At 33.4% G+C, this 20,030-nt stretch overlaps 2 protein-coding genes and 1 long non-coding RNA gene across 4 annotated transcripts; 2 read left to right on the top strand and 1 right to left on the bottom strand.

Annotated features, from left to right (window-relative positions):
• Positions 1-32: 32 nt before the first annotated feature.
• LOC107429617 (uncharacterized) lies at positions 33-8,247 on the bottom strand. Of its 2 annotated transcripts, XR_009635109.1 has the most exons (7): positions 7,992-8,247; positions 6,013-7,601; positions 4,897-5,823; positions 4,304-4,730; positions 2,868-3,576; positions 1,516-2,221; positions 33-967 (listed from the first exon to the last, which is right to left on the bottom strand). It is a non-coding gene; the product is annotated as an uncharacterized LOC107429617 (long non-coding RNA). The 2 variants fall into 2 exon arrangements; XR_003057505.3 differs by having other exon boundaries at positions 4,897-7,601.
• A 130-nt stretch (positions 8,248-8,377) lies between these two features.
• On the top strand, positions 8,378-11,449 carry LOC107429616 (uncharacterized). The gene is made up of 5 exons (XM_025078014.3): positions 8,378-8,817; positions 9,185-9,307; positions 9,571-9,670; positions 10,406-10,518; positions 11,099-11,449. The coding sequence occupies exons 1-5, from the start codon at positions 8,479-8,481 to the stop codon at positions 11,291-11,293; spliced, it is 870 nt and encodes a 289-aa protein (XP_024933782.3). The 5' UTR covers positions 8,378-8,478; the 3' UTR covers positions 11,294-11,449.
• A 3,485-nt stretch (positions 11,450-14,934) lies between these two features.
• Positions 14,935-19,815, top strand: LOC107429643 (phytosulfokine receptor 1). Its single transcript, XM_016040371.4, has one exon. It carries the CDS (start codon positions 15,644-15,646, stop codon positions 18,704-18,706), a length of 3,063 nt encoding a protein of 1,020 aa, XP_015895857.3. The 5' UTR covers positions 14,935-15,643; the 3' UTR covers positions 18,707-19,815.
• Positions 19,816-20,030: the final 215 nt, after the last annotated feature.

Genomic DNA, 20,030 nt, shown 5'->3' on the forward strand with positions numbered 1-20,030 from the left:
GCTACAATCTACTTCTATCACCTATATTTTCTATTTTTTTTTTTCACAATATAAATGAAAATAATAATTTTAAAAATTAACAGTTTTCAAATAAAAAATTGTCTAAAATTTCAAAATGAAAACATTCTACTAACTTGTTTTATGTTCATATTTGGATCATTCGGAGAAAAAAAAAAAATTACACTAGTTTCATTTTGCTATATATTGTGACATTTGGTGTGCAGCCCATTCTGAACAATTATATGATTTCACGTGAAACAGTTCGGGTTTTCTTATGAGTTAAAAGTTTAGTCTCAAACTCTTTCAATTTTCAAGATTTATTTATTTTCTCTCGTCCATATACTCAATTCCTATGTAAGATTAAACAATTAAGATCTAAAAATGAAGAAGAGTAAGAACCAAAGAAATAAGACGCACAATTTAATGACCAAAAATATATACATATATATATATATGATGCACAGTTAACCTCCTAATTACTAAACTAATGGGAGACTTGGAAATTTGTTGTAAAAGCCTAATTCCTTGTATGCTATCATTAAAAACTCTAATTATTATTATTATTGCTAGGAATTGATTCATTTTAATCCATCAATAAAAAAGATGCAAATTATTAAATTGAGTTTTTAAGCTACAACTCTCATATTGTCATGACTTGAAACTCAATGTATATATTACTGACTAAAAGCAATAGCGATTTGAACAGAGACCAAAAAAAAAAAAACTGCAGAGAGAATATGTTGGCCTAAAGGGGCGTAACAAAGTTGAACCCTTTCTAAACCTTGAGAAAATGACCAAGACAAACAAGTGTACCTGAATAGAAACATGAGGAATCCTTACCCTATAATCTTCAAAGGCATAGAATTTTCTCGTCAGGATGATCAACTTCTTTATTTCTCTACGATCGTTTGAAAATTTTTTTATCATCATCTTGTCTACTTGTAACTCCTCTTCATGTACAATTATCCTATTAAAAGCCAAAGAATAAAAACTAGAGTTTATTAGCACAACCTATACTTTAAATGAAAAACAACTGAAAACGCACATTAATTTAGTGATTGTAAATCAGATTGTACCAATCAAACTCCTTATTTTTGTGTTTTGTTTTATTCTATACCTTCCAAATGTTTGCCTTCAAACAAAATATAGAGACCAAGAATAAAGTATTGAAAAGTTGTAATGTGCATATTCATAAAAAACAGTATTCATCAATATATATATTTGTATATAATATATTCATAAAGAACAGTGTATGCAAGGCTAAATATTGTAATCCTTTGAGGGTCAAGTGAGAAATAAGTATGCAACTTGGGTGCAAACAATTTAATATGAAAAATGCATCAACAGGCGTATCAAAACAAGGGCATTTGTTAAACAAACATGTTGTGGCTTAAATTGATAAAGGTTGGGACTCAAAATATCTGTGCATATAAGAGGCAAATAAGCTTTTATATGCGCACATTCTGAGAACTGCATGGTTGGATGTCACATATAATTTTGAGACCAGATTTATACCTTTTCTGTGAAAAGTTCTTGTAATGCAGTACAAAAGTGGCTCTCCCAAATGTGTAATATGATGGTATTAATATCTAATCTGGTATTAGAAGCCATAGCTGTACTAATATCATCCATCTCATTACGTGATGACCTTGCATGTTCGTCTTCTGAATTTGAATCAGTCTCACTGTAATTTTCATCTTCCATGTTCAAGACTACCCTATGCAGCTTCGGGGTGCTTACGATACTAGGAGAGAAACTTTGCATATCTAAGCAACGGCTTATGACTACACATTCCAAATTTGGAAATCTCATCATGTGTTTCCCCGAATAGAAGCTTGTGAGGCTTGGTAAAGAATCAAGAACCAAACTTTTCAACCCAGCTAGAATTATTTTACCTACACTTCCTCTATCTGCAATTATTTCTGCCATTCTTTTGCATTCACTTATCCTCATTCTCTTCAATAGTGTCATACTTTTGGCTGTCAGAAGTTATTAAGTTTAGCATTCCATGACAGTTTGACACTCTTAGATCTGTCAAATTTTCGAAAGACATCGAGGACGGCACCAAGTTCTTTAACCTGCCACATCTCAAGACTTCTAAAATTATCAAATGCTGAAATTCTGTCTATGGCTGGGAGCTCTCCTTCCTCAAATGGATCAAGTTGGGCAATTTGTTTAGTGCACCTGCCCATTCTTCTTTGCCAACTGGATCTTTGGTAACCTGTAAAATAACTAGTTAATTTCTAAACAAGAGATCATCTCAACAAGTTTTGAGAGAAAGATTTCTCAACTATTTTTAGACAAGGTAAAATATTAATTTAAAAAAAATATAAACTAGTTCATTTATGGAGTGTCTTCTGCAAAGATTCCTTGGGAATCTAACATCTTTAGAATTTATTTCAGGCATATTGTCCAATATTCATGATTCATGCTTGAGTCCTGATTTTTCTTTGTTATATAATATATAATACAAATAGAAGTCTTTCCTTCTGTCATTGTGAGTTTTAAGACACAAGCGAGACTAAATCACACAAATGGGGGAGAATATAGAAAAAAAAATCTTACAATCAAGTTGGTCTTCATCCTTAAATAAACATCTACTAATCTAAGATCTCAATCTCCTCTGAAGCATAGACAGTAAACAATGAAGAAACAAGTTTTCCTTAAAAATTATTAGAAGGTAAGAAAAATCAGAAATAAAACCCACTCTTTGAACTTAACCATTTTTTTTCTTCTTCTTCTTCTTCTTCTTCTTCTTTTGTATCAGCCATTTCCTTAATAGATTCATATAAACAAAAAGAAAAAAAAAAAAAAAAACAAACAAACAAATAAACGCAAAAGCTAATTGGGCAAAATGGAAACCCTACCTTATCCTTCAAAGATACAGTCTCTTGGAATGGAATATCATGATGGATCACCTGATCTGTTACTTGGAAACTTAGAAATCTCAAAGAAAAGTCCTCTATTTTCAAACAATTAGACACCTTTAACATTACAAGCAAAGGAAACTCTAAGGCATGTATCCCTGGGTAGAAACTCATGAGTTGTGGCAGATTTAGGAGTTGTAAATCAACTAATTGAGGGAACACAAATTTGGTTTTTTGTTTCCGATGCTTCCACCTTTGCAACAATTTCCTCTGCTCCAAAATTGTCTACAATAAGCTTTTGAAGTTGGGGAAGATTTTTGGCAACAGAAGGTGGAAAAAGATTTTTCAGAGACTGACATTTCTAAGCATAAACTGTTTGGAGGTCTTGGAAAATAAGACTCCCTCTCGGATCCATACTCCACACATGCTTCAGTTTTGGTAATCTTCTTAATTCCAACTCCCTCAATTGAATGGATGCTATCTCTGATGTTTTTTGGTGATCATTTGATATTTGGATTTCAAGTACCTCTTCCATCATGCCACAATTACATATGACCAACTTCGTTAGACTGTGGAGTCTTCTCAACATATCAGATGAAAACATCTTAACTAGATTTTTACAATTATCAACATTTATGTGTTGCAATTTTCTAAAGAAATCTATTGTGAATTGATGTTGACTTGTCATATTCAAGCTGGGTAGTGCAACCTGCAATGGTATATTCCAATTTTCAGTCAACAGAAGGAATGAAAAGGAAGAAGAAAGAAACAATATATAGAAGTAGAAGAGTATTTCCTTTTCACTTTTGAAGAGAGATAGCTGTGAATATAAAATGTTGTCCTAAATCAATAGATGATAAGAGCACTAGTAGTTAATTAATACACCTTAAGGATTAAAACCAAAATTAAAAAATACATACAAAAACAAAGTATAAATTAAATTAAGAGAATGCCATGTGTGGTACAACTATGATCATGAGAATATTCTCGTACACCATAATGCAGGGACTTTAATTTTAGGGCTAAAGGAATTTTTCTTAAGTCATTGGTTTGAACTGGTTGGGGTTTTGATGTATAGACTATAATAGATATGAGTATGATCATGATGTATCAACTACATTTATTATTATTACCCAAAAAAAAAAAAAAAAAAAACTACTTTATTTTAATTTTTGTTTTATTTTTATTTTGAAGAATTGATTAAGAAATAAAAATGTTATTTGACTGACTTTCATATTAAAACATATATATCTAAAATACTACTACTACTAATAATAATGATAATAAACCAAACAACGACTAAAAGATTCTAAAAGTACCAGAAAATGAGAGTGCCACTATTGTCTAGTTCATAATCAGGCAAAACAGGAAAGTTAGTCTTATTTGAAAAAGTAAAATAAATGACAGACAGAAAAGATGGTAGTTCAAATTCTTACGTTTTCCAAAGGAAATAATGGTAGTTGAACTGAAATATTATTGTGGGCCAATCCATGCATTTCTTGGAGGCTAAAGAATTCTGAAGAAAACACCTTCACTTTCATACAATTTTTTACCAGTAGCCATTTTAATAAAGGACAACTTGAGGTATGTAGTCCCGGATAGAAACTCATGAGATTGGGCAAATTTTGGAGCTCTATGTAGTCCAGTAGAGGGAATACAAACCTAGGAGGGACCATCTCCAATTCTTCCTCCTTAGCAACAATTTCTTCCATCCCACATTGACTAACACTTAGTGTTTGAAGTCGGAGAAGGTCTTTGGCAATGGAAGATGGAAAGCTTGCTTTCAGACTTGGACATTTCAAAGCTGTAACTCTCTTAAGATATGGGAAAGTAAGAGTTCCTCGAGGAGCTCAGCCAAATTCTCTAACAAAAAGTTCCAGGTTTTGATGAGCTTATGTCAAAGATATTTGCATTTGTAGGAGGAGGTAATTTAATTCATTAAAACAATCTTCTCACACAAGACTAAAAAAACTTTTCACAACTACTATAGCAATTAATAATAAATATTCAAGAAGTTAAAGCATATTACCTTCTCACTGAAGAAAGGCATGGCATGAGAATCTACAATTAATGGTCCAATTCCCTCACATGATGTAGAAGCTTTCTTCAATTTGGAGCAGAATTTTTTGATCTTTGGTACATTTCTCAATGTCAATGAGCACAATTAATTATACTAATTTCCCCAAGTTGTCAGGCAATGGAGAATGGCAAGAGATTTTGCAATTTCATACAATTTCTTACTTCTATAACCCTCAATCTTTCAAATGAGTCTATTGTGGGTTCTCCATGACATATCTTTTCCAGATTTATCAAATTGTCAAGGAACAATGAGTCCAAGCTGCGAAATGCACTACAAGGTGAATTTGCTCTATTGTGTTATTGAATCTTTAACATTATTTCTTAACTGAAAACACTGCAGTTCTGGAAAGCCCCTTTTATCTAAGTAATAAACAATATTATTCACACACTCTGATCCATTTAAACACAAGACTTGAGACCTTTTCAACAACATTTCAAGACCAAGCTCTTGTAATAGACTACTTTCATTGAGATTGATTTCCAAATGTCTTGGAGCTGAGACTTCAGAATTGATAGAATTAAATCCATCATCAACATTGCTGGATTGTGCAGCCCCCTGTATTGAAATCTTATATCGTTCCAATTTCTCACTAAATAAGTCTTTTGGCAGCATCTTGACATCAACTATCTCCCAATGTAAATTGGTCAGTCGAACCAAACCATTTAGTTCAATAAGATTGGCGTTTATTCTTTCTCCACTGACTACTTCAAGCTGATCCCAATTTTTAAAACTCTGTTTCACATACAACTCTTCTAAACATATCAAACGTGATATGATATCGGGTTGAATCACTTTTAGATTGCAACAGCCAGTCAAATCTAACATGCATAGACGAGTAAGTTGACCAATTTGTGTTGGTATTTCCTCAATATCAGACTGTGAAAGGTCAAGAATTTCCAACTTATCAAGCTCTCCAATTAAAGCTATATCTCCTAGCTTACATAAGCGCAAACACAGTGTATGAAGATTTTGCAGGAAACATAAAGATGAAGGCAATGCTTGTAAGTTATATGAATGAAACAAATCAAAAACCTTAAGCTCTCTTGTTTTTTTTTAAAACATTACCTGGGATCTGGATAGATTTATTTTCCCACATCCAGATTAACTCAAGCTGTTTATATTCCAACCTTTTGGAAATGAACTGATCGATATAACCATTAGGTAGTGAAATTGCCTTTGAGCCTTCAAGTGTTTTCCTCCTCTGGCATTCTTCCACCTCAACAACATTTCTAAAACTGTACATATAGTTTCCTTTTGCAATTGATATGGCAACGTCCTGAATGACATCATGCATTTTAACTGTACCATAGCTGTCACCATCCAACAACAAAGAAGGATCTTTGAGTTCATCGACCAAACTGTAAACTTTGTCACTTGCCTCTTCCAATGTATAGACCTGTTTAAACATATCCCAACCCATTCCATATCTCATTAAATACTCCATTTCTATGTTTTCATCTTCTTCTTGTAAACCATAAAGCAAAAGTAATGATTTTGCTTCTTCATTTTGTAAAGAATTATAACTTAGTTCGATACTAGAGTACACTTTTTCATGCATTCCCTTGATATCCGTTAAGTTAGACCTCTGTAGTTGCCTTAAGGCCTGTCTCCAAAAAGGCAAGTGATTGTTTTTTAATGCATGTGCAATTGTTACAATGGCGATTGGTAGGCATGCACATTCTTTAACAATCCCAGTTCCCAAACCTTGGAAATCAGAATTGTTAACCAAATCACCCACTATATGGCTAAACCATTCCCATGCTTCATCTTTTGATAGAAGTAAAATGACAAAATTCTTTTCAATACGCATATTATTATACAAGACTTGCTTAAATCTAGATGTCAGCAATATCTTGCATCCTTCCAAACATCATTAGAATTATAAGCAACTTATTCTCATCCCTCAATCGATTCCGTCGCCTAAGTGCTTTTCCAGGTATGCTTTTATCATTGAGTACTAAACCTAGCTTGTCTGCAACTTCTTGTTGAATTTTTCAAACTTTGGAGATTTCGATGCAGTAACCAAAACTGCATCATTGAATAACTTCTGATCTAAAGCCACTCTAGCAATTTCTTTAACAAGCGTGGTTTTGCAGGCACCAGCAATGCCATAGACCCCAATCATCCTGATATTACCATATCCCAGTGCCTCCATTATTCCCTTTACAATTTCCTTTCTTGTGTCAAAGGTTATGTAATCTTTATTTTTAAAATCACTTTGGAGTTTGGGATAGAAAGAGATGTTATCGAACCTGATTGCATCTTTGATTTTAACGACAGAGCCGCCTATCTTCTTGGCTTTCCTGCTTAGCTGGTATCGAGGCACCAAATTCAGAAAGTGCCCTCTGAAAGTACACTTCATTTTGTTGTGCTTTTCCTCTGCTAACAACTTTTGAGCCTCTTCAGTGACCTCACTTAGTTTTACTAGCCAGTCTTTAATATCTCCATGAATTTCTTCGCCTCTTCTTCTAGCAACATCCATCAAATCCTGCATCCTATCTTTGGCAAGTTTCAAATTCTGGGTTTCTGTTGCCAAGTTATCTACATTACGTTTCTAGTGAAAAACATAACCCAACTTATGACCAATAGGAGCAACCGTATACTCAGCTATTTTCCCAACAACCGAAATACCAATTTGAATGAGGCAGTCCATACTAGAAAACAAAGACAACAGTTAAAGATTATTACTCAGAGAAACTAAAATTGAATCACATAAAAGAAAATGAAAAAAAAACTTAAAAAAGGGAACTAAAACCTAACAATATGATATGCTAATGCTATATAAATGGAGGGGAGAAGAGTATAGATTCAAAAGTAAAGTATGTAAAAGTAAAACCTTTTTTACAAAACAAAGAGAGGAATTAAATATTACGGACATGATATTTTCCAAAATAAAGATACATTTTTTATTTTATTTTATTTTTTTTTTGTTCGCATAACGAAACAAAATGGAGATTTAAATCAACAAAAACATAAATAAAAAAGAAGATAAAAACTATAAAAAAAAAGAAAAAAAGAAAAAAAGAAACTATATGTAAACCCACTGGCTACTGCAGACGAACGTTGTAGTCCCTTCAATGTCAAAAAGATAAGCAAAGGAGATACTGCGTTTCTGGGACTCTGACTTTATGAAAATCTACATACAGACATTGAGTGCTGGTTACTACTGGATGCTTGAGCAATACATAAAGTGAAAGAGCTAAAGTCGTACTCTTTTCTGTTGACTTTAAATTTAGGAAACTTTTGTTTGGAAAATAGGCTTGAAGTTACTGTTAGTTATGTTGTCTTATATGCTACAGTGCAACACTAAAAGGGCAAATAAGTCTTTTAACTCCCGCCCAAAACATCAATAACGGGCGGGCTGGGCTTTTTGGACAAAGGCCCAATTGATTTCCCTCCTTCTTCTTCAATCTTCTTCCCGCCAAATCAAAAATAAATAAATAAAAACCGAAAAATAAAATCCCTAAATGAATAAATTCCTAAAAATCCAGATTTCCCCGAAACACAGCAATTCCGGTAAAACCAGAAAAAATGGCAGCGCCGACGGGTTGCTACAAGTGCGGAAGACCAGGTCACTGGTCACGTGACTGCCCATCCTCCGCTCCGAATCCAATCCCCAATTCCTCCGCTTCTACTGCTTCTGCTACTCCTTCTTTCAACAACGTCGGAGGCGGCGGTGGTGGCGGTGGCGCTCCCAATTCCTCTTCCAAAACCTTTTCTGTAAACCGATCTTCCGAGAAACCCAAGAAGGTGGTGGCTCCTAGGACCAGGCCGAAGCTCACCCCTGGTCTTCTTCTTTCCGACGATGGCCTCGGCTATGTCCTTCGTCACTTCCCTCGCTCCTTCAAGTATCGCGGCCGCGGTCACGAGGTTGTTACTCCATTTTTCTCTCTTCCATTAATAAAAATTAAATATATATATATATATATATATATATATATATATATATATTTATTTATTTATTTATTAATGAATGTTAGTTCAATTTCCATTTTATCATTTCCAATTTCTGTTATTCCAATCAGAATTTTTAAATTATCAACAATCTGCTTGTAATTTTTGTTTTTCTGGAAAAAAAAAATTATTGCAGTTTACATATGTGTTTATATTCTGCATATGAATATAAACTATGGAATAAGGGGTGGAGAATAACCATATTGTATAATACTATTAGTTACCTTCTTCTTCTTTTTGCCAATTAGTGTATATATATAAATATATATATATTTTTTCACAGGTTAGAGATTTGGGGAATCTAATTGGGATGTATAGTGAATGGCACTCTCGTTTGCTACCTTATTATTCATTTGATCAGTTTGTACACAAGGTGGAACAAGTTGCTGCTACAAAACGTGTCAAGGTATATATATCTATATATAACATTCTTTCTTTATCCTTTTGGGATTTTCGTAGCATATTTTTAGTACTTTGTAGACTCTGGTGATGGTTGTGGTGTAGACTTAGGTTGATGGCTTTTTGAGGAATTTCGAACAGAGTGGAAGCGAATTGAATGAGGAGAACAAGAACATTTCTTTCCTTCACTCTGTTTCGTGTTCCCGCTGCTCATCTGTAAACACGTGACGATTGATGTATCTGATTTAATTTCTGCACATTGTTGTGCAGTTGTGTCTTAGAGAACTAAGGGAAAGAGTTGCTAGCGGAGGTGATCCAACAAAGTTGCACGAACCACCGGTTGAACCTGGCAGTACCCAGGATAAACAAGGTCTGCTGGATTTTTTATTTATTTATTATTTTTTTCCTAAAGGTTTTGTGGGTTTGAAAGATGTTTGGCTCTTGTTTCTTTCATCTTTTAAATACGTTTCTGACTATTTAATTAGAATTCTTGAAGTGACATAATGATTAAGTCATATACTGTGTGGGATAGTGGGGTTGGCTTAATTCGGTTCAATGAATTTGCCTTTAGTGTAGAGAAATTTGCTTCTCTTATGTGGGAAAGTAGACATAACTTTTAGGTTTACTCGCATTAGCGGTAGACACTCGTTAATTTTATAATTCATAACCTGATAAATGCTTTTCAGCTAAAAAGAAAAAGGAAAAAAAAAAAACAAAAATCTGATAAATGCTTTTTGACTGAAATCTTGTCAACAGGCTTTCAATTGACTCACTAAATTAGACACAAAATTAAGTATGCAAGGAAAATGATTTAAGAATTTTAGTCCTCTCAAGGACCACGAAACTACTCTTTCAATTAAGAACAAGAACATTGAAAATAAAACAAGTTGGTCATGTTTGATTATGTATTCTCTTTGTTCTTTTTACCCTAGAGCAATCGATATTCTTGACTGTAATTTTTTTTTTTTTTTTTTTTCCCTCTTCATTCTTTTTGCCATGGTTATTTTTTGAGCCTATTGAGTATAGCTTAATGAATATGGAGCTACCTATTTTCCTTTTCTCTTTTGCTGCATTGAGTTCTAATTGTTTCTTTCCTTGCCTGCAGACATGAACTCCGAGGGACTAGGCAATGATCAGGGAGTTTCCCCTTCAAAGAACAACGATGCTGAAAATATACAGGCAGACATGCTTGAGGACATTTTTGAGAAAGCCATTGAAGTATGTATTCTATCTTTTGTTTTAATTTGTTTGGCTTGTCTTGAAATTCAGTAGTATCGGTGTCACAAGCTACTTGCAAGATTTTCTTCACGGTAAGCAAATTGATGCCACATTCATTGTAGAACAGATAGAAAGTTCAAAGAATTTATTTTAATTCTACCTTCATAATTGCATATTTTGCATTAAAAGGATAGGCATCTAAGTATTTGAAAAGTAAACATTTCTGACGGATTGGTAAACGAATTAATTATGTGATTGCAAAACCCTGTGCTTGCCTGGTAATTTCACAATTAGGTGCACAAGGCCTGTTATTAACTAGAAAATTCACTCTCAGTACAGTAGTAAATAGAAAAAAAAAAAAAAAAAAAAAAAAAAAGATGATCACTGTTAGTGCTAGATTTTTGTTTTTATATTTATTTTTCATTTGCTTATTTCGATTGCTGGTGTTGCCCCTTTTTCCTCCACTGCTCCACATTCAACTGTATGCTAGATAGTCAAATCATATTTAATCTTGAAAATATAAAAACCTGAAATGATTTTTGCAAATGTTTTATGGTGCTTCGTATTCATCCTATTACAGGAACCTTCACAAACTTTGCAGAGTGACACAGTCCCTGCAGAAGAATTACCAAACCAAGCTTCAAACGATAAAAATAGTGGCTCCAGCTCCAGTGAAAGTCAGATCACAGAAGAACAGAAAGCTCGAATGGAAGCTAACAGATTGAAGGCACTGGAGAAAGCTGCGGCTCGGGCTCGCTCATTGCAGGTGTCTTGATTTAATTCTTCGTTTTTTTTTTTTTTTTTTTTTTTTTTGGCTTCCAAACTTGTTACCTATCTTCTGCAAAATCAACAATTACAACTTGTTGAAACTTTATTAAACTTTTATTATTTCAATCCAGAGAATCTATTTAAAAGGTCAAATATGTGCATATTTATTCATACTAGCGTACAAATTATTAGAAAGAACACAAATTTGTAAAAGAGTAAAAAAAAAGTAATAATTTCCTAGGGTACCCACAAAATGGAAAACTGATAGAGAGACTAAAAGGCGAACGAAGTACTATGAATGCTAAATAGGTATTTCCACCAAGGTTAAATCATCACGACGATATGTATAACATTCTCAAGTCCAAAGTTGGCCTCCCACTTTATATACAAAATTACTAGGGCATTGGTTTTTCATGTTCCCATTAATTAGATTCCATTTATCCATAAAACAAAAATTCAATACGAAATCCCAGCTAACAAATTATATTGCATTTCTAACCATTTGTTGCTTATGTATCGTTCTTTTTAATCCCAAATATCTCTTTCTATCTGGATGGTATGGATGTGGCGACCCTCCATTGGATGACAAGCAAGGAATTATACATGATCCACCATTTGCCGATGATTTTTGGGCATATATATTTATGCAAATATGTGCTATTTCACATAGTTCCCAATTATTCCATATATTCCTTTTCATAATTATAAAATAAATTTATATAATTTTATTTTTTACACACTACCATTTAAATATTTAAAAAATATAAAATAATTTTATGTAATAATTTTAATATCTAAAATATTCACAATTTATAGTCTTAATCTATAAATAGCTTATAAATCAAACACATTGCACAAAAATTCTTCACAATACTTTTGAAGAAAACTGATAATTATGAAAATTCTAAAAAATTTTCTTTCTGGTTAGAACACTTTTAGGCAATGGAATAATGTATTCGTTAGAGTGTTCAGTTTTAAAATTATTAACATTTTCAAAGATGTTCGAACATATACTTTTAAACATATTTGAGATGTTCAGTCATATATTTCTAACGTATTTGAGTTATAGTAAAATTCTAATGTATTTGAGCTGTTTATATATAAAAATGTTCAATTACATATTTTTAAATGCATTTGAGATGTTCAATAGCATACATATAAATACATTGAGATATTCATATTTATAAATTTTTAATCATATTTAAATATATTTAAAAAATTCAATTATATATTTTTGAATATATTTAAAATGTTTGGTAGTATACTTCTGAATACAAATATATTAATTAATAAATATTATTAATAATAATTTTAAATCAAAATAAAAATATAAATTTATAAACAACCTTAATAGAATTCTTTCAATAATGCAATTAAAACTTTATTTCAATATTTAATTAAAAACAATTTGGATGTCATATCTTTACGAAGAGTAGGGAGAGGTTTTATTTTATTTATTTATTTATTTGTTATTATTATTTTTTGGATGGAAAGGATAGAGAAGAGCCACGATACTCCTTTCCAAGCAGACCAAAATGTCTTTCACAATTAATAGCAAATTTCACAAGTTTATGTGCTTTCTATCCATATTTGCTTCTGGTGGGACATTCTAACGTTTACTGCATTGAAAAGTCCTTTCTCTGTTTCATGTTTTCGACCTTGTTCACTTCCTTCGCTCCAAAAAGAAAAAACGTATTCGCTTCCACTTGAACCTAATAAAATTAAAATAATGTTGTCCTTGTATCATGTATCATAACAATAACTAATCAAAAAATAAATAAATAAATAAACAAATAAGTCTACATTATAGTCAAAAGCAAAAATCTCAATGGTTGTTAAAAAAAATTAAAAAAAAAATCCACAGAAAATTGCTAATTGGCACTGGCATTTCTTAATTTTGCCCCGATTATTAACTTTATTAGTAATTACGCAATAAATATATGAGTTAAAAAACATTGATAAACTATCAAGTCTGCATGAGGTTAAGGATATAAGAATACGCCATCTTAATTCTTCCCCTCCCTCCCCCCCCCCCCCCCCCCGGGGCCCCAAAAAATAAAAATAAAAAAAGAAAATGGAGGAAAAATTAAATACAGTCAGCTGGTAGAAATTCTGATAGGGAAAGGTATAGTTGAAAGTGAACAAATTTCTACTCAGCCTGATATGTTTGAACTGTGGATTCATACTGAATTGACTTCTGGAGTCGTTTGGATTTCATATTTTGTTTTCATACACAGATATTGTTCACGACCTAATTCAACCAATCAAATTAATTACTAAACATTTCAACTAAACCAAAGTCAAAACAATGAAATAAAAGAAATTCTCCAACTTTCGAAACAAGTTGTGTCATGGTATTGAATAGGCACAAACTCATCTACCCTTTTCTATTCAACTATCAACTTGTCCACGGGCCCTGCCTAGTTATCGATTACCTTTTTTCCTTCTTTTCTGGTCGCTTTCAATACATATTATATACATATGATTTCATTTCTTTATCATGAAAAATATGTTCATTTTCAAAGTCTTTGACCTTGGGAATATAACTATCCATGGGTTTTTTTGCCAAAAATCTTAATAAATTTAGATCAAATTTTAAGCTATGCATTTATAATACTAAATAAAAATAACGGTTTGAAAAGCTCGATTGTTGATTAGAATTTGACTATAATTGGATTGAATTCAGTGCCTTGTAAATTCAAATACATGAATGGAATCAGGAAGAAGGGCATTGTACATCCCTAAATCTACACAAACTGAAAATTTTTAGAGAAATTAAACTCAAGCCCAGCTTTATTGTTGGTCTTGCAAATTTGCCTTTACAACATGAATTTTTTTATTTTTACTTTTCATCTTAATGCAATTTTATATGAAATTCTTTAATGATTTATCAAATATTTTTAAATTTATAAATTTTTTTAGATCTATTAGATTCTAAGTTGAATATATTTTTTAAAATTATTATATTTGAATATAAATGATCACATATGATATAATATAATATAATTAATTAAAACTGTGATGCTGTTTAAAAATTAAAGGAGAAAATAAACTTCCATGTTTGGATTAAAAGAAAAAAAATGATAAATTTAATAAAGTAAAAAAGGAAGAAAAGAAACCATATAAAAAGTAATAAATATTTTTATACAATAATAATAAAAAATGATTTTGAGATAATTAAAAGAGTCATTAATTTTTTTTTTTTTTGTTAATTTTTATCAGTTTCCTAGAAAATAAAATTGATTAAAATAAAAGAATAGATTCTTTCTCTTTCCTTTTCTTTTCCTTTCTAACTCACTTTAACCATCTTAAATAAAAAGTTTAAATATTTACCTTCCTAGTTCTCCTGTTACGTCGATTCAAAAATGGTGTAAACAGTTCCACTTCACGAGAAAAAAACAGCAACTTTTATTATTATTATTATTATTATTATTATTTTTATTTTGTTTGCTGAATAAGAAAAAAACCGCAACTTGAAAAAGAAACATGAGAATCTAAAAAAATAAAATAATAAAATAAAAGAATCAAGAGATGTGAATGAAATTCCAAAAAAGCCCATAATTAAATAGCCGGAGCAAAATCCAACTGTGCATTGTCATAAAGGCGGCCAATACGACTTGCCCGCAGTTGTCAGACACCCACCTTTGACTTTCCATTCCTGAATATGAAACCTCCACGTTTGCCCGAACTTCACCGGCAACAGCCGGTAATAGCAGGTAACCAACCGCCTCTTCTCCTTTCTCTCTCGTTCTCTCTTCTTTCTTCTATGGCCTTGTGAAGAAGAAGAGTCTGTAAAAGAAAAACTGGAAAGTGAACAGTGGAAAATATAGCTTTGAGCTTTCTTCTTCATTTCATTCATACACACAGAGAGGATGTTCAAAGTCAAAGCCTCTTCCATTTTTTCCCATTGTTTCTAGCTCTTTCTCCTTTATCTATCTTTTATCTTCCTCCATTTTTTTTTTTTTCCTTCCTTATCTCTTTAGCTGACAAGTCTGTCTTTTTCTTTTTCTCCTTTTTATTTTTTAAAGTTTTTATTTTTATTTTTTTCCCTTCTTCCTCTATCTTTCAAATACAACAATACCCATCATTTGGTTTAGCGTATTCATTAGCCTTCATTGTCTCTCTCTCTCTCTCTCTCTCTCTCTCTCTCTTGCTTTTTTCCTTGTATGTGCTCTGGTTCTGAACCAGAATGCTTGAAACCAAAATACACATTTTGGGAATCTTGAATTCTTGACATGGAAGTTGCTACTTTTACTTGATCGTGTATTCTCTCTCTTTCTCTGTGTGTTTCTCTACCTCTTGTTGGGTGTGCTATATATATATATATATATATTTTTTTTTTTGGGTGGTGGCAGATATGGGAGTTCAAGATTTATGGTTGATCATCATTGTTTTGGTGTTTTGCTTCCAAGCTCGGGGTCTGAACTCTCAGAGCCTGACATGCAACCAGAATGATTTGAAGGCATTGGAGGATTTCATGAGAGAATTGGAACAGGTGATTGATGGGTGGGGCACAAATATCTCTTCCAATTGCTGTGGATGGAAAGGGATAACATGCAAATCTTCATCTTCACTTGGGCTGAGCAATGTTCCTGATACCAACAGAGTTGTAAAGTTGGAGCTTGGCAAGATGAGGCTAGCGGGAAAACTCTCTGAATCAATAGGGAGTTTGGATCAGCTAAGGACCCTCAATCTCTCTACAAACTTCCTCAAAAGTTCTCTTCCTTCATCACTGTTTCATTTGCCAAATTTAGAGGTCCTAGACTTGAGCAACAACGACTTTTACGGTCCTGTTCCGGATACTAATTTGCCTTCAATCATAGACCTTGTTATTTCTGAGAATTCCTTGAATGGTTCGCTTCCTGATGGTATTTGTGGGAATTCTTCTGCAATAAAGTTGTTGAATCTGGCCGTGAACTACATCTCTGGTAATCTTCCTGATGGGCTTCGGAATTGTAGTTCCTTGGAATACCTCTATCTGGGCACAAATAATCTTACCGGCGGTATAACTGAGAGCATATTGCAGCTGCAAAAATTGACTGAGTTGAAGCTTGAAGATAACAAGCTTTCCGGGCTGCTGAACGAAGGAATTGGTAATCTCACTAACCTTGTTCGTTTAGATATATCCACAAATATGTTTTCAGGAACTATCCCAGATGTTATTAGAAACACTGGAAAGTTGCAGTTTTTTGTAGCTCATTCGAATAGATTCAATGGTACTATACCCTCCTCCTTGACAAATTGTCCAACTCTTACTTTGCTAAATGTGAGAAACAATTCCTTGGAGGGTCCAATAAATATTAATTGTTCAGTGATGGTTAATTTAACCTCGATTGATTTAGGTTCTAATCGATTCAGTGGGTCTATTCCTGATAACCTTCCATCCTGTCAAAGTTTGAACAATATAAATCTTGCCCGGAACCATTTCATTGGTCCAATACCGGAAAGCTTCAAAAATTTCCGTAGTCTGTCTTACCTATCTCTTTCAAATTCTAGCAACACTAATCTTTCTTCATCTCTAAGAGTCTTACAGCAATGTCGAAACCTTACTACTTTGGTTTTTAGCTTGAACTTCCATGATGAAGAGTTGCCTGCAGATCCTACTCTGCATTTTGATAAGCTAAAGGTGCTTATTATTGCTAATTGTAGACTAAAAGGTTCAATACCACAGTGGTTGAGTAATAGCAAGCAGTTGCAGCTGTTGGATTTATCATGGAACTGCTTGGGTGGACCTGTTCCGGCATGGTTTGGCAATTTTGGTTCTCTTTTTTACCTGGACATATCAAACAACTCATTTACTGGTGAGATTCCGAAAAATATAACTGAATTAAGAAGCCTCATTGATAGGGAAGTCTCATTGGAAGAACCTTCCCCAGATTTCCCTTTGTTCATGAAGAGGAATGTCAGTGCAAGAGGGTTTCAGTATAATCAGCTTGAAAGCTTTCCTCCAACAATCGACTTGGGTAATAACAATCTTAGTGGTCCATTATGGCTGGAGTTTGGGAATCTGAAAAAGCTCCATGTTTTGGATCTTAAATTCAACAATCTCTCCGGACCTATCCCAAGTAATTGGTCAGGAATGGCCAGCTTAGAGACTCTGGATTTGTCACATAACAAGCTCTCTGGAATAATTCCTCCTTCGTTGGTGAAACTTAGCTTTCTGTCCAAGTTTAATGTTGCAGACAATCAATTGCATGGGCAGATCCCTGATGGAGGTCAGTTTCCAACCTTCCCCACTTCAAGCTTTGAAGGAAATGATCTTTGTGGTGTTGGTCATGACCCCCCTTGTAAATCAGATAAGCCAACTCCTACTCAGCAACTTAATAAAGCGAAACCAAGCATAGGTGTCATTATCGGAACGGCTATAGGGATTGTACTTGGGATAGCATTATTTCTTGCACTCATTTTCATATTTGTGTTGCGGGTACACAGGCGAGGAGAGGTTGATGTTGAGAAAGAGGATGGTAACACTGATGACAAAGATTTAGAAGAACTTGGTTCAAGCTTAGTGATCCTGTTCCAGAACAAGGAAATCAATGGAGAACTCTCACTTGATGATCTTTTGAAGTCTACAAACAATTTTGACCAGGGAAATATAGTAGGGTGTGGGGGTTTTGGTTTGGTTTACAAAGCCACCCTCCCTGATGGTAAGAAGGTTGCAATCAAACGGCTCTCCAGTGACTGTGGTCAGATGGATAGAGAATTTCGTGCTGAAGTTGAAACTCTCTCAAGAGCTCAGCATCCAAATCTGGTCCATCTTCAAGGTTATTGCACGTATAAGAGTGACAGGCTCTTAATATATTCTTACATGGAAAACGGTAGCTTGGATTATTGGTTACATGAAAAATTGGATGGCGCATCCTCTCTTGGTTGGGATAGAAGGCTCCAAATTGCACGAGGGGCTGCAAGGGGGCTTGCATATTTGCACCAATCATGCGAACCCCATATCCTTCATCGAGATATAAAGTCCAGTAACATCCTTTTAGATGACAAATTTGAAGCTCACTTAGCTGATTTTGGTCTTGCAAGGCTCATTCTACCATATGATACTCATGTAACAACTGATCTTGTTGGGACCTTAGGCTACATCCCTCCCGAGTATGGTCAAGCCTCTGTTGCTACTTACAAGGGGGACGTGTATAGTTTCGGAGTTGTTCTTTTGGAGCTTCTAACTGGGAAAAGGCCCATGGATATGTGCAAACCAAAAGGATCCCGTGATTTGATCTCTTGGGTATTTCAAATGAAGAGGGAAAAAAGGGAATGTGAGGTGTTTGATCCATTCATTTATGACAAGCAGCACAATGAGGAATTGATGCAGGTTCTTGAGGTGGCATGCCTCTGTTTAAGTGAATCCCCTAAAATCAGGCCTTCAACTCAGCAGCTAGTTTCTTGGCTTGACAACATCAATGCCAACATCTAGCTCATGTGAAGAAAACTCTCGCTTAGCCATGGATGTCATTTCCGCACTCAACAATCAAAGTTCAATTCTGACCATTGGCGCTTTCAAACTCAACTGGGATCCTGGTGTAAATACTTACCTGCACAACTTGGTTCTCAGAGAGTTGATTGTTCTCCAACATGTACTAGAGAAGAGGATCAAACTGAAGCATCGAAATGCTTATCTCAAAAAGTTGTAAGCCTTTGCATTTTGAACTCAAATTATGAAGAGAAATAACAGCTCTCATACATATGTAAAAATAAAATTTCAGTTTTTTTTTTTTTTTTTTTTTTTTTTTTTTTTTTGGGGTGGTGCATTGGTAATACAGAATGGAAAGCATTCTTTCAGGTAAACCTCAGCAAATTTTATTTTACTATACATCTTTTTGTGCTTTGTTGAGCAGCTGTAAGAAACCAGTAAAAATCTTTCTAGACTGTTACTTTTAGCATGTAGTTTGACATTAGGATTCGATCTATTTCGAAATGCATCATAGCTTGGGTCAAAATGCAAGAGATAGATAACTATGGAAAGCAATTATGGTGGACTATAAAGCTGAATCTCCAACTCTTAAGAAGACATTGGTTTATAAAAAAATAAATGAAAAGAAAAAAAAAAAAGTATAAAATAACCAGTATGCTAATCTTGGTTATCTTTTCATATTGCTTTCTAAGTATTATGTTGGAAAGTTCCAATTCGCTTCCTTGCAGTTTTTCTAACTTCCAGCTACTATTTGCTGGTTCATTATTTATTTATTTATTCCTTTTTCAAATGCATGAGCAACTAGATCCTGCTCTGTTTGAGTATTTAATTACTTACAGCATTATCTGAGCAGCTTCAAAACTCTTCTATGTTTTGCACTTGCAAATCTTTACTCTCTTTTATTCTTCCTTTTCAGAAATTTATATTTATATTAGGGAAATGACTGTTTTATATGTGTGTAGCTTGAATTGCTGTATCAAGATCATGATTTGATTATGAATGAATTTTGGTTTTCATTGGTCGTTGCATGAAATATGTTGGTCTAAATTTTAACTCTTTTTTTCTATTATAGTTTTCATCAGTAAATGGATAAAATTTTCGGTGTGACCAAAGTTCTGTCCTATACTTTTCGTTATTTGTTATTATTAATAATTTTTTTCCCCCTTATAGAGCGTTCTTAAAAAGTAATCAAGCTAGCTAATGTGGGACCAACATTTCTCATTGACTTTATACCAAAGAATAGGGATTTAATATTATGTTCCTCCATTTCTTAATGGTCAAAAATGGGGAAGGTTCAAAAATTTGTTGATGGAGTTCCATTTTATCA

Source organism: Ziziphus jujuba, chromosome 12 (assembly GCF_031755915.1).
Source record: "Ziziphus jujuba cultivar Dongzao chromosome 12, ASM3175591v1".
In the NCBI taxonomy this organism is placed as follows: domain Eukaryota; kingdom Viridiplantae; phylum Streptophyta; class Magnoliopsida; order Rosales; family Rhamnaceae; genus Ziziphus; species Ziziphus jujuba.